General features: G+C 41.9%; 1 protein-coding gene and 1 non-coding gene across 2 annotated transcripts; one reads left to right on the forward strand and one right to left on the reverse strand.

The window, feature by feature from the left end:
- Nucleotides 1-1523: 1523 nt before the first annotated feature.
- LOC130460356 (small nucleolar RNA R71) lies at nucleotides 1524-1626 on the reverse strand. The gene has a single exon (XR_008920243.1). It is a non-coding gene; the product is annotated as a small nucleolar RNA R71 (small nucleolar RNA).
- A 4689-nt stretch (nucleotides 1627-6315) lies between these two features.
- Nucleotides 6316-6756, forward strand: LOC130471654 (uncharacterized). The gene has a single exon (XM_056841902.1). The coding sequence runs from the start codon at nucleotides 6316-6318 to the stop codon at nucleotides 6754-6756; it is 441 nt and encodes a 146-aa protein (XP_056697880.1).
- The last annotated feature ends 8796 nt before the right edge of the window (nucleotides 6757-15552 follow it).

Genomic DNA, 15552 nt, shown 5'->3' on the forward strand with positions numbered 1-15552 from the left:
ATTTTGTTATTGTTCTTTAATTCTTCTTTGATTCTTGAATTCCTCTTTGCCTTGATTTTAGTTTCATTGATTCTCAATTCTTTAATTGATTTTGCAATTGAATGCTCAACTTCTAGATTCCATCCTTCTACTCTTTCAATTACATGATTACTTGCCTAGAATTCATGAATTTCCTAATTTCAAGCATGTGTAGTGAGTAGACTTAGGTAGGGAAAGGGGAGAATCTAGGGGCTTAATTAGGGGAAATTGATGGTTGAATGTTGATTGATTGATGTAATTAATTTGATTTGGTGATAGGATATCCATGATTAATTGAGTGGTAGTTGCAAATACTATTTGATTGGAATTGATTGGATTGTATAGGCTAGGTTTGGCAAGACATTGTGAGCCTATTTTATGCAAGTGAATAGTGGTTCCTATATGCAAGTTATCTAGTTTAGGATTAGGCGAAAGCTCTTCCATAGATTAGATGCTTCGCGTGCTCCATCCGAGAGGTGGCGAGCACGTTATTCGATTCTATTCCCCTATGCACTAAGTCGTTGCATCATCATGATTGCTTGATTTTTTAGATCATTTCCCCCACTTCCCTAGCCTATCCCCTACTCCCTAGCGTTTCCCTATATTGTTTAATTCGTTTGATTGTTAGCTTAGTTTTCCTAGATATTAATTCAAACCAACTTTTGTCTAAACTAGCTTAACGCCTTGACTCAATGCACACCGTTTCTATGGGACGATCCCTATGCTTGCCGCTATAGCAATATAGCCGGTTAGTTAGGAGTTTATAAATTTTGTTTGGTCGGGTGGTTTTCTTTTCAACGACGGAAAATCGCCCTATCAAAATGGCGCCGTTGCCGGGGAACGTTCGTTGTTATTGAGTTTTGTTAAGACTAGTTTACCATTAGAAAATTACAAAAACATTGCATTCTTATTTTGCTTTCTTTTCCTTTTCAATACTCACGTGTTTCTTTGAGTTTGTATGCTTGATAGGGGTCGTGCACGTCAAAGGACTCTCCACCCTCTTGACCTTGAATTGGAGAGGACACTAAGGAGACTAAGGCGCGTTCGAACTCGCTCATCAAGCCACAACCGATTTGAATCCTTGAGTGTAGGTGTGGAACAAGAAGAGAGTGAGCAACCCTTTGAAACCATGGCACTCCCGGTCAAGAATTTGGGTATACCGGGAGCATTTGAAGCAACATGTGGTATCCAAGCTCCCACAACTAATGCTAATAACTTTGAAATCGAACCCGCTTTGATTAACTTGGTTCAAAGCCATCCTTTTTGTGGGAAGAGCAACGAGTCACCACACGAGCACTTAAAGTAATTCGAACACTATTGTGACACAATCAAGCACAATGGTGTGACATCGGACTACGTGCGGTTGACTCTATTTCGTTTCTCTCTCCTTGGGCGAGCTAGTGATTGGCTTGACAAGGAGGTCAAGCCAAATTCACTTCGCACTTGGAACGAGGTGACTAGTGCGTTTTTGAGCAAGTTTTACTCACATGGGAAGACGACGGAATATCGCCACAAAATCCAATCCTTTGAGCAAAAGCGGGACGAGTCACTTTTTGAAGCTTGGGATCGTTTTAAAGAGTACCAAAGGGAGTGCCCTCACCATGGGATCCCTAAGTGATTGTTACTTCAAACCTTCTACTTGGGATTGAGCCCAACCTCTAAGATGAGTCTAGATGCGGGGGCGGGTGGTCCCATCATGAACAAGACCGAAGATCAAATAGAAGAGATAATTGAGGATGTGGGCCAAAATTATCAAGCTTGGCACGTTGGTGCAAGGGACTATGATGGTAAGGGTAGGAATGATGATGGTAAAGGGTCGGTATATGCTATGGAGCAAGCTAGGATCATTGAGAAGCTTAGATCGAGATTGGAAAAGCTAGAGAGCACACCAAGTCAACCACCATCATCATCAACAATCCCACCGCCTTCGGCTACTCTTCTCACCAAGGGGAAGAGCAAGGTGAGTTCCTATGACACTATGCCTCCGGGCACATCTTTTTGTGATAATTGTCAAGATTTTGGTCATTTCCCTAATGCTTGTCCTTTGGTGCATAATGTGTCTTATGTGTATTATAGACCTTCTTGTGAAGGTGATTTTGATATGGAATATGCCCATGCCTTGAATGAGAGGTCTAGAAATGATAACCCCAATAATGAAAAAATTTCTAGGCAAGCACCTAGATGGGCCCCTATGTATGGATCCTACCAAGGCTATGGCCAAGGAGGTGGGTATGATAGTCAAGGCCGAGGTGGGTATAGAGCACAAGGCTGTCAAGGCCAAGCACCCTATGGTCAATCTCATGGTCTTAGCAATCAAGCCCAATACAATCAAGGTAGTTATAATCCCAACCATCAAGGTGGAGGGGGTTACAACTATTCTTATGGGCAATTTAGTGGTGCCTCTAGTGGGGGTTATCCGTTGAACTCGGGAGGTCCATATGGTGTTTCTCAATTTCCACCTCCCGGATTCAATGGATCGAGGACCTATGTCAACCAATTCCAACAAAACCTTAGTGGTTATGGCAATGCAACTCCACCACTCCCGCCTCTCAAGTCTAATCTTGAGGCTCTCATGGAGTCGTTCGTGGGGGCGCAATCCAAGAAGAATGTTGAGTTTGAGGATGGATTTAAGCAATCCAATACTCACTTGAAGATGATTGAAACCCAATTAACTCAACTTGCTAATACCATTAAGGAACATCATACGCATACTAGTCTCCCACCCCAAAGTCAAGCTCCAAAGCAAATGAATGCCATAGTGACAAGGAGTGGGAGGATTTTAGATGATGTTCCTAGATCTAATAAGGTTTCTAAGTCCAATGGGAAGGATCAAGAGGGAGTCGTTGAGTCTAGCGACAATGATGTGGTAGAAGAGGAGCCTCCCATCGATGATGTGGGTGATACTCCTATACCAAAAGAGGCAACTTTTCTACCTCTCACCACTCCTAAACTTCCCTATCCCCAAAGATTCATAAGGCACAAGTTAGATGTGCAATTCTCAAAATTCCTTGATGTTCTTCGAAAATTGCATATCACTATCCCCTTTACGGATGCGTTGAAACAAATGCCAACCTACTCAAGATTTCCTTAAGAAATCTTGAGTGGGAAGCGGGATTGCGACGTAAAGGAGACGGTGAACCTCACCGAAAATTTTAGTGCTATTATTCTTAACCAAATGCCACCCAAACTCAAAGACCCGGGTAGTTTCTCTATCCCTTGTGCTATTAAGAAGCTTGAAATAAGCAATGCCTTGTGTGATTTGGGTGCTAGTGTTAGTCTAATGCCTTATTCGGTGTTCGCCAAGCTTGAAGTTGGTGATCTTGTCCCAACCAACATTACATTGCAAGTTACCGACCGTTCGATCAAATACCCTATTGGCAAGATTGAGGATGTACCCTTGAGAGTTGGTGGATTTGTGATCCCCGTTGATTTTGTGGTCCTAGACATAGATGAGGATGTGCATGTCCCTATTATCCTTGGTCGCCCATTTTTGGCCACGGCGGGGGCCATTATTGATGTCAAGCAAGGGAAAATCACTTTGAAAGTTGGGAAGGATAGTTTGTTTTTTGACTTGAATAAGGCCATGAGTTATCCTAGCTCTACTAATGAGAAATGGTTCTTGGTCGACTCTTTTGATCCCTTAGTTCATGACATGCATGAGCACTTGCTCACTACTAACGATCCACTTGAGTTTCCTCTTTTGAATAGAGAAGGCTTAGGTGATTTAGGGGTTGAAGAGGCCAACTATAAGGAACTATTGGATTCTACCTCACCTTGCGCTCAATCGGAGCAATGCTTGATTGTGCTTGATCGAAATGAAGCTTCGGATAATCATGAATGCCGAATCGGTAAGAAAGCTCCTAAGGTAGAGCTCAAACCTCTACCTTCGAGCTTAAGGTACGTCTTTCTCGGTCCAAATTCTTCTTACCCCGTTATTATCAACTCTTCTTTGGATGATGAGCAAGTGCTCAAGCTCACTAATGTTTTGAAACGTCATCAAAGGGCTTTGGGCTACACCATTGGTGATTTGAAAGGTGTTAGCCCAACACTTTGTATGCATCATATCGAGCTTGAGGACAATGCCGTCCCACATCGTGAAAGGCAACGAAAACTTAATCCACCTATGGGTGAGGTGGTTAAGAAGGAAATCATGAAACTTTTGGCGCCCGGGATCATCTATCCTATTTCAAATAGTCGATGGGTGTCCCCGGTCCATGTTTTCCCCAAGAAAGGTGGGATGACGGTAGTAAAGAATGCACATGGAGAGCTCATTTCCACCCGGACGGTAACCGGGTGGCGTATGTGCATTGACTACCGCCAACTCAATCTTTCCACTAAGAAAGACCACTTTCCTTTACCATTTATTGATCAAATGCTTGAACGACTAACCAAACATAAGTATTTTAGATTTCTTGATGGCTATTCCGGGTTCTTTCAAATCCCCATAAACCCGGAAGACCAAGAGAAAACTACATTTACTTGCCCTTATGGGACATTTGCCTATAGGAGGATGCCATTCGGGCTTTGCAATGCCCCCGGAACGTTCCAAAGGTGAATGATGAGTATTTTTGGTGACATGCTCGAGGAAGAAATGGACGTTTTCATGGACGACTTTTCGGTGGGAGGTGCCACCTATGACGAGTGTCTCATCAATCTCGGAAAGTGCCTTGAGAGGTGTGAGAAAGTTAACTTGGTACTCAATTGGGAAAAATGCCACTTCATGGTGGAGGAAGGAATTTTTCTAGGGCACAAGGTCTCTCACCATGGTATTGAGGTAGATAGTGCGAAAATCGAGGTCATAGAGAAGCTACCTCCCCCGGTCAATGTTAAGGGGATCCGGTCCTTTCTTGGGCATGCCGGATTCTATAGGCGGTTCATTAAAGATTTTTCATTGATTGTTCGACCTCTCACCAACCTCCTCCAAAAGGAGTGCGACTTTCACTTTGATGCCCCGTGTCTCAAGGCCTTCAACACAATAAAGAGTGCCCTTATTTCTACTCCTGTAGTTCAAGCTCCGGATTGGTCTCTTCCTTTCGAGTTGATGTGTGACGCAAGTGATTTCTCGGTTGGGGGATTCCTTGGTCAACGAAAGGACAAAAAGCTTCATGTGATCTACTATATGTCTAAGACTCTTAATCAAGCACAAGCCAACTACACCACGACCGAGAAGGAATTTCTCGCCATTGTGCATGCCTTTGAAAAGTTTAGGACTTATTTGGTAGGGTCGAAGACTATTGTGTACACGGATCACGCGGCAATTCGATATCTTATGGAGAAGGAAGAGGCTAAACCTAGACTCATTCGTTGGGTGCTCCTCCTCCAAGAATTCGACATCAAAATTCGAGATAAAAAAGGAGCCGAGAATGTGGTGGTCGACCACCTCTCTAGGCTAGAACTTGGGGGTGAGGCTACGGATGATGTGCCGATTGAAGATGCTTTGAGAGATGATACCTTCTACATGGTTGGGAGTTCCCATCTCCCTTGGTTTGTTGACATAGTGAATAACTTTGCTTGTGGGGCGATCCCCGAAGATCTCACAACTCAAGAGCGCCGCAAGTTGAAGTATGATTCTAGGCGCTATATTTGGGATGAGCCCACATTGTTGAGACGGTGCCCGTATGGCCTGTTAAGGAGGTGTGTTCCGGATGAGGAGTTCACTAGTGTTCTTCATATGTGCCACTCCTCCCCTTGTGGTGGGCATATGGGAGGTGATAGAACCGCTTCCAAGATCCTTCAAAGTATGTTGTGGTGGCCCACCCTTTTTAGGGATGCTTGGGCATTTGTCAAGTCTTGTGATCGTTGTCAAAGAACGAGAAATATTTCCAAGAGACATGAGATGCCACAAAATCCTATCTTGGAGTTGGAGGTGTTCGATGTGTGGGTAATCGACTTCATGGGTCCTTTCCCTTCTTCTTATGGCAACCTCTATATTCTTGTAGCGGTTGATTATGTTTCAAAGTGGGCGGAAGCCATTGCCTCTCCCACCAATGATCACAAAGTGGTTATCAATCTCTTCAAGAGGATCATCTTTTCGCGTTTTGGGGTTCCTAGGGCCTTGATTAGTAATGGAGGATCCCACTTTTCCCATGGGAAGTTCAAGACCCTCTTGCGGAAGTATGGTGTTCATCACAAGGTTGGCGTGGGATATCATCCTCAAACTAGCGGCCAAGTGGAAGTTACCAATCGGGAAATCAAGTCTATTCTCGAAAATCGGTTGCCAAGAACAGGAAGGATTGGTCCATCAAGCTTGATGACGCCTTATGGGCGTATAGAACGACTTTCAAAACACCGATCGGGATGACTCCTTACAAGCTTATTTATGGCAAGAATTTCCACTTGCCGGTTGAGCTTGAACACAAGGCCATGTTAACTAGTGCGGGTGAGCGGCGCTTGCTTGATCTCCATGAGCTAGAGGAGCTCCGCATGAACGCATATGACTCGGCGAGCATTTACAAAGCCCGTTCTAAACAATATCATGACGCTAAGATTGAAAAGAGAGAGTTCAAGGAGGGGGAGAAGGTCCTCCTTTATAACTCCCGCTTGAAGTTATTCCCAGGAAAACTCAAGTCCCGGTGGAGCGGTCCATTCGATGTTGTTCGGGTCTTCCCGCATGGTGCAATCGAGATTCGGAATGACGATTCCGGGCCCTTCAAAGTGAATGGTCATCGGCTCAAGCACTATTACTTGGGTGACTCTATTAGCTCTTTTGCTTCCTTGGACCTCAAGGACCCCCCTTGAATTTGGGGGGATTTGTCAAGCTAATGACGTTAAACGAGCGCTTCCGGGAGGCACCCCGCGGCTTTTATGCATGATTTTGGTATAGTTTCTTTGAGGTGCGTTCACGCTTTCCACCAATGCCTTGTTCGTCGATTTCTCGGTGAGTTTATTCGGTTTTAACCGGTTCTTTGCGGGACTTTGTCCCATGGCATCTTCGGTAATATCCTTCTATCTCACATGCATTCTTTGGGACGGACATATTTCTTGTGGGGCATTTGGTTGGATGTGTAGCTGTGCCCCTCCTAGTTTTGTTTTAGGCCTTGAGGACATGGCCTAATTCAAGCTTGGGGGGAGTTTTGTTGTGTAGTTTCCTATTTGTGATGCTCATTTCTTTGAAATCATACCTTGTGTGCACTTGTATATATTAGTTTCTTTGTTTTTAGTTGGATTTTAGTTTGATTTTAGTTTGATTTTAGTTTCGTTTGCTTTCTTTTGTTTCTTTTTGTTTTACTTTTGTTGTGATTTCTTCTTTTCTTCCCTTTTCTTTCCCTTTTCTTTGTTTTCCTTTCCTTTTGTCAAGGCAAGTTTTTCTAGGTTTTCTTAGGCAATATTCTTGATTTGGGCAAATAAAATTGGAACTTGCATGCTAGAATGCTTTTATTCCTAATTGGTAGATGTTTGCACGGTTTCCAATATCTTGGGTAGAATCTAGGATTTAGGTGTTAAGAAAGTCGGTTAGACTTTGGGTAGCATGAGTCTTGAACCCTTGGTTTGTGGTAAGACGGTGTCGATCTCTCTAGTGACTTGAAACCGGAGAGAGTAGTATTTGCTCCCATTGGTGAGGATCATGTTCATATTAGCCCAAACACATGTTTACATATATTGAGTGGCATGGATCCTTGGCATTGACTTTCTTATCTCTCGAATTTGACTATTTCCTTCCCGAGACCGCGATCGAACTACTCTAGGGGACGATAGAGGCATTTCTTTCGGTGACTATTTTTCTTTTTAGTTTAGGACTTTATTTTCTATTTTTTCTCATATATTTTTGTTTTCATTTGCCCCCTTGCTAGCCATTTGAGCCTTTCCCCTTCATTTCTTATGAGCACATTACAAGCCTAATAGCCTTTATTTTATTTTCACCCCTAGAAGTGATAGTGAAGCTTTGAGTTATGAGGCTTGATGGTTTTGAATGATTATGCAAAGTTGAGGAATGATTGTTGATTGGTATGAGTGGAAAAGTTTGGGAATTATGTTGTACATAGTGAATAAATAAGCAAAAGCAAAAAAAAAAAAGAGAAAGGAAAGTTTTGAAAAAGCCAAAAGAATAGAGAAAAACAAGGCAATGAGAAAAGTTTCAATTGAAACACAAAAAAAGAGAAAATCAAATCAAGAAAAGTTCAAAAAAGAGTTTTAGTTTAGTTTTGTTGTTGAATAAGCTTGGGGGTACCCCAAATAAGTGGTATGAGTTTGTTTTGGTTCGATTTGCTTGAGTTGAGTTCATTCATTGCGCTTCACTTTAGGTATGAGCACCAATTACCAAATTTGTTCCACACCTTACCCCTAGCCTACGTTACACCCTAAAAAGTCCTCTTGACCCTTTTGAGTTGAGTCATTGTCGGTGGAGGGAGGATTTGGTCAAGTTTATGGAATGGGATTGTCGTGCTAAGATGTCGAGTAACCTTCTCTTCTCCCTTGCAATTCTTGTTTTCCGGCGCCTTCGCGGCGTCTTGAGAAACTATTCTTAAGGGTGGATGGGATCTAGAGATTTGACGTGGTATGCTCGGTTGAAGGGGAATTGATAAGTGCTTACCCTTAGTTCTCTTTGCTTGGCATTTGAATCTTTCACTCTAGTTAGGACATTGGTTAGCGTGCATTCGTTTATTTGGTTAGTAATATTAGCATTCTTTTGTGCTCGTTCCATAATAAAGGCCCTTTTCTTGAATTTTGTAGTTTCATTTTTCATTTTTCTTTCTTTTCTATTTTCTTTTCCTTTCTTTATTTTTCTTTTCTTTCTTCTTTCTCTTCTTCCCTTTTCTTGGTTTGTTTTTCATTTTAGGTCTTGCCTTGATTCAAATTTTTGGATGAGTTATGGGTGATTCTCTTTGGAAACCCTTGTGAGATCCCACTCGCCCTCATGAGCGATTGTGGGGTTTAAAGAGCTTGTTGCATGCGCTTAAATGCAATCGTGATTCCTATGAAAGTGAGGTAGGATGTATATTCTTGTACTTCTTGTTTTTGTATTTTTTAGAATTCGAATAATTGCTCATTCTTCCCTATTTCGTGCTTAGTTTGCTAGAGACTAGCAAACGCCTAGCTTAGGGGAGTTTGATTAGCGACATTTATGTCGCTCTTAGGTTAGGATTTCATGTTAGTTTATTATGCTTTTTCATAGTTTTTATAGTTTTTCGTATGATTTTTATAAGTTTCTTTCCATCTTGTGCTTTATAGGTGATTATGGTGAAATATGATGGAAAACAAGTAGAATTGAGCCAAAACAGGGGATGTGCGACCGAACAGGAGTTCTTGCGCCCGAACGTACAGTTTTGAACTGGTGGACTCATGGAAGATGGAGCTTTGTGCGACCGAACAGCCCTTTTTGTTCGAACGCACAAAAGGCCCTTTGTGCGATCGAGCTCTGTTAAACGGTCGCACAAATTGGATTTTGGAGACAGAATGCTCCAATTTTGGTAAACGACTGCACAAGAATTTGTGTGCCCACACATGATTAGCTGTTCGACCAAATTAGAATTCGAAGAAGACATGGGCCAAGAAAAGCTCATTCGATGGAACAAGATTTCCTGTTCGGTCGCACATGACGAAGGAGTTTGTCTTCGCTTCGTTTGCTCGCACAGGATTAAGAGTTTGCTCGAATTGGTTTTCTCTGTTCGACCGCACAAAGGGTATGTGCGACCGAACACTGACGCGGGCTGCAGATTTTTGAATTAAAGCTTCTATTTGGGGAAACTTATAAATAGATTTTTCATTTTAATTTTAGATTATTCAACTTTAGATTTACATTTTTAGAATTTCTAATTACATTTTCAGCATTTCTAGAGAGAGAAACTCCTTTGCTTTGAAGCTTCAAGTTGTAATTTCTTCAACTCGCTTTCAATTTCTTGCAATTTTAATTCAATTACTTAGTTCTTAGTTCTTGCTATTTTGTTATTGTTCTTTAATTCTTCTTTGACTCTTAAATTCCTCATTGCCTTGATTTTAGTTTCATTGATTCTCAATTCTTTAATTGATTTTGCAATTGAATGCTCAACTTCTTGATTCCTTCCTTCTACTCTTTCAATTAAATGATTACTTGCCTAGAATTCATGAATTTCCTAATTTCATGCATGTGTAGTGAGTAGACTTAGGTTAGGGAAAGGGGAAAATCTAGGGGCTTAATTAGGGGAAATTGATGGTTGAATGTTGATTGATTGATAAAATTAAATTTGATTTGGTGATAGGATATCCATGACTAATTGAGTGGTAGTTGCAAATACTATTTGATTGGAATTGATTGGATTGTATAGGCTAGGTTTGGCAAGACATTGTGAGCCTATTTTATGCAAGTGAATAGTGGTTCAATTCCTATATGCAAGTTATCTAGTTTAGGATTAGGCGAAAGCTCTTCCATAGATTAGATGCTTCGCGTGCTCCATCCGAGAGGTGGCGAGCACGTCATTCGATTCTATTCCCCTATGCACTAAGTCGTTGCATCATCATGATTGCTTTATTGTTTAGATCATTTCCCCCAATTCCCTAGCCTATCCCCTACTCCCTAGCGTTTCCCTATATTGTTTAATTCGTTTGATTGTTAGCTTAGTTTCCCTAGATATTAATTCAAACCAACTTTTTTCTAAACTAGCTTAACGCCTTGACTCAATGCACACCGTTTCTATGGGATGATCCCTATGCTTTCCGCTATAGCAATATAGCCGGTTAGTTAAGAGTTTATAAATTTTGTTTGGTCGGGTGGTTTTCTTTTCAACGACGGAAAATCGCCCTATCAGAGGCCGCTTCAGTTCGAGTGGAATTAATAATATTAATCAACAACTTACTCCTGACTGAACCCGTAGGGTAACACAAATAATACATGAACGGATCAAGTATTTAAGTAAATTAAATACTCTATTTATGGATATTCGGAATCGAAGGATCTCGGTTCCAGTAGGAGCTGAAATCGTCAAAAGGTAAAATATGAATACTCCGGAAATGATAATATTCCCGGAAACGGAAATATGGATCGTAACGGAAATATAAATATTATCCAAGTCGTAGATGTTTCCGAAAACGGAAACATGGTACGTATCGGAAAATATTATTGGAAATAGAAATATTGCCGGAATCGGAAATATCGCTGGAAACAGAAATATTACCGGAATCGGAAATATTGTTGGAATCGGAAATAAATTCCGGAATCGAAAATAAATTCCGGAATCGAAAATATTAAATATTTGTTCGAATCGAAAATAAATTCCGGAATCGGAAATATTAAATATTGTTCGAATCGGAAATGAATTTCGGAATCAGAAAACGAATCGGAAGCGCGACGTGCGAAACGATCGACGGACGAGCTTGCTAGACGCAAGGCCCAACACGAAGCCAGGCCCGCGCCTAGCAAAGCCCGCGCGCAGCGAGCAAGGCAAAGCCCAGCGCGCTACAAGCGATCAAGGCAAGGCCCAGCAGCAGCGCCCACGATGGGCCGCGTGCTGCCAGCGCTTGCCTTGGGCCGAGCCGCGCACCAACGCCCCTTGTGGGCTGCGTGTGTGCAATTCTACGTACGACTAATTCCTTGGTCGTTTAGGATTGCTTGATTAATCGTTTTCCTAATTCTACGCGAATTGAATGTTTACTAAATCTGAAACACTTAGGTGTTTGATTTAACATTAAATTCTAATGGATTAATTTAACTAGAATCCTAATTGATTTAGTTATTTGAATCCTAGTAGAAATCTAAGCCCGTTATTTCCACCCTATAAATACGTGGTTCATAATCACAATTTATATACAACAATTCAATAAGTATTCACATAGATTAAGTTCAAGTGGGAATTTAATAATTTTCCTAAATTAATAATTAACCTTTCCGAATAAACATAATACCTTAGAAAATATCCTAGTTGGTTGAATCTAAGGCGGATCCGAACGTGGTGTGGACTATCTATGGAGGGGCGAAATTTGGAGTCCTAAACTTGTTCTTGTTCGGTTCGGGAGCAGCTAGGGAAGGCACGCATCACATGTATGTATTCTAAATTATGTTAATTGACTATGTGGCAATTAATTTGGATTCCTAGATTTATGGTTTTTTCGCATGAAATATATGATTTATATTTTTCATAACATAACATGGTTATGCTAGCCGAATTTGATTTAAAATACATCCCTCAAAAGTCTATCAAGGGTTCAGCGGTCCGTGATTTCCTGGCCGATTGTCCTATCAAAGCATAGGAATAGAGTTACGACCTACCCGATAAGCAGATTCTAATGACAAATGACGACAGCTGGTCATTGCACTTTGACGGTGCCTCCAATCAATGCGGGTGCGGTGTCGGGGTAATCCTAATAGCTCCTGACGGCACTCACACTCTAATCTCTGCAAAGCTACGATTCAATTTTACAAAAAATGAGGCCGAATACGAAGCCTTCATCATGGGTCTGGAAGCCGCCTTAGCATTAGGTGTTCAAAAACTTCGAGTATATGGGGACTCCTCCCTAATCATCAACCAAATTTCTGGAAAATGGAAAGTCAGAAATGAAAGCTTGGCCCTTTACCAGTCCTATCTCGAGAAGCTGTCTGAACAAGTTGAAGAGATTCGTTACACATACCTGCCCAGGAAAGAGAATCAGTTTGCCAATGCACTGGCGAAACTAGCATCAATGATCAACATCCCAAACGGCATGGCTGAAATTCCACTTATAATTGAAACCCGTCAAGAAGGAGTATATGTCCATGCTATGGACGATTTCGAGCCTGAGGAAGACGGACCTTGGTTTTCAGACATTCAAAGGTACCGACAAACTTCCGAATATACGCCTCAATTTTCAAGCAAGAATCAAAGAGCTTTGCGCCTCCAAACAGCAAACTTCGTTCTATAAAGCAGTATTCTATGCAAAAGGTCTCCTGACACCCTCAATCTCCGATGTGTTGACAAGCACGATACACAAAAGGTTATGGACACCATACATGCTGGGGTCTGTGGCACTCGTATGTATGGGAGGATGTTAACCCTTAAAATCATTCGAACTCGGTACTACTGGACCACTCTCGACGGGATTGCTACTTCTTTGTCAAAAAGTGTCCCATCTGTAAAAAATGTGAGAACCTGAAGCACATTCCTCCATCCTTGCTATATTCACAGTCATCACCATGGCCTTTCTCAGCTTGGGGTATCGACGTCATCGGCAAAGTTGCTCCAACAGGCACCGGGGGTCATGAATTTATACTAGTTGCAATGGATTACTTCACCAAATGGGTTGAAGCCAGATCTTTCTAAATATTGGGTTCCAAACAAGTGGCCCAGTTCATTCAAGAAAATATCATATGCAGATACGGTGTTTCTCAGAGTTAATCAGTGATCAGGGGACCCACTTCCAAGGAGAATGAAAACCTATTCTCATAGTACAAAATTCAACATCATCGTTCTTCGCCTTATCGCCCACAGACCAATGGGGCAGTCGAAGCAGCTAACAAGAATGTCAAAACCATCATCATGAAAATGACAAAAAAAATTACAAAGACTAGGCCCAGAAACTACACTTTGCATTATGGGGGTATTGAACTTCAATTCGCACTTCAACGGGCACAACTCCATTTTCATCAGTCTATGGAATGGAAGCGGTACAACCTATTGAGCTGGAACTACCTTCTTTAAGGATAGTCCTCGAAAGCATAATCCGGGAAGCTGCATGGGTACAGTAAAGATACGATGATCTAGTAATGCTCGATGAGCGCCTACTTTAAGCCGCTCACCATACACAAGTCTATCAGCGCCGAGTGGCCAGACATTTCAACAAAAGGATCAGAACCCGAAACATCAAGGAAGGCGAGCTTGTCCTGAAAACCCTTTGCAAAAGCGTAATGGAACCAAGGGGAAAATTCAGACCCAACTCGGCCGGGTCATACATTGTCAAGAAAATCCTTTATGTGGGAGCAGTTGAATTAACAGATGTCGATGGGACTGAGTTCCGTTCTTTGACGAACCTGGATCAACTCAAGAAGTTCTATGTCTAAATTCAAATTCAAGTTCAAATTTCAAAAAGTTCTATAAGTTAGAACTACGTTCGGCCTGGTTCCTTAACGGGAAACGTAGGCAACCTCATTCCGAGGCCTGACCACCTTAATATACAAAAGAATTCAAGTTTCCTCAATTAAAGGCATCCTAAAAGTCAAATCAAATTAAAATATCAAAATTCAATTGTTGATTGTTGTTCTTATTCCAAATGTGCAAATAAAAAGAATGTTCAAGCGGAATTTGGCACAATTCTGAAAGAACTTTTATTCAAATGGCTCTAAGGCCTTAATGCATGCTAATTCAATTACAAGGTCAGGATCAAGTGAAGCAAATTCATTTCAAGCCCTTTCACTTCCATTAAACATATTTCCAAACACATTTTCTAAACACACTCTAAAACACATTTCCTACAAATACAACTTCCAAACACTTCAAGCCCACAAAGATCTGGGATTGGGGGACTATGTCGTGAGCCTTAAAGCCTTGAGTACTATCCCCTTGACCTTCTTGCAATCATTCATCAATCTTCCCCTTGCCCAAGCGGCGGGAGAAGGAACTGGCTAACCTTCCAAGGCGGGAGGATGACGAACCTCCTTTAGACCTAGATTGGTCAAGCACCGGACGGGCCACACTCCCGTCACCTTCCTCATAATCAATTGATGCAGGGCGTCTAGCTCTTGAACCCTTGGATCCCACTTACTCGGAGAAAGAAGTGTCCCTCTGGCTTGGACCTTTCATCCATACAACATACCCCGCAGACAGAGTGGCAGGCTCGGGTGGGAATTGAATGTTCAAAAATGGTTTGGCAACCCAATACCTCCTCCACCGTGTAAGACCGTCATTGTTCAGTACATTAGGCTTCGGATGCTCCATAGCACAATCCGAAATTTCTTGCCTCAAGCTATATTGTCTCATCACTCGAGCAGGAGAGTAGAAGGCTAATGAAGAAAGGCTTGGCACCCTCAAAACAGTAGAACCAGGTGCATGCCCCATGGAAGTGATTCCCCACCACGGAACTACCCACCTGATGGAGGATCCAATCTCCGAAAGCAAGCAGCGCCATTCATCCAAAGAAAGTCGACCATACTTCATGGGCCTCACAATGAACCCTTTTCTATTATAGCTCGCCATGTTTTCTGGCGGAGCCACCAACATGAGCCTCTCCATAAGCCAGACCTTGGGGAAGATACAAAAAGCAATTCAATATTCAATGTTCTAAATGTTAGGTTATGATACATATGACATTGCATAAATCATGCGGAAACAACCATTAACCCAGGACTACATATTATTTACACATAATCATATAGCATAATTTAGATGCATACTCTTTGTTGCGTGCCCTCCCTAGCTGCGCCCGAACCGAACAAGAACAAGTCTTTAGGACTCCAAGTGTCGTCCCTCCGTAGATAGTCCACAGCACGTCCGGATCCGCCTTAAGATTGACCAACTAGAATCGCCCTTAAGGTACTAGAAAATTTCGGCAATTTGAGCAAGATGTGTGTTTGAATTTTTCTCTCAAAAACTCACTTTGAATACTTTGAAAAACGTTATAAATTGTGAGCCCTAGCCTCATATTTATAGGGGTATG

Source organism: Spinacia oleracea, chromosome 4, assembly GCF_020520425.1.
Source record: "Spinacia oleracea cultivar Varoflay chromosome 4, BTI_SOV_V1, whole genome shotgun sequence".
Classification (NCBI taxonomy): domain Eukaryota; kingdom Viridiplantae; phylum Streptophyta; class Magnoliopsida; order Caryophyllales; family Amaranthaceae; genus Spinacia; species Spinacia oleracea.

Bases quoted from the DNA above. Each gene is read 5' to 3' on its own strand.
- LOC130471654 (XM_056841902.1), top strand. From the start codon at position 6,316: ATGACTCCTTACAAGCTTATTTATGGCAAGAATTTCCACTTGCCGGTT.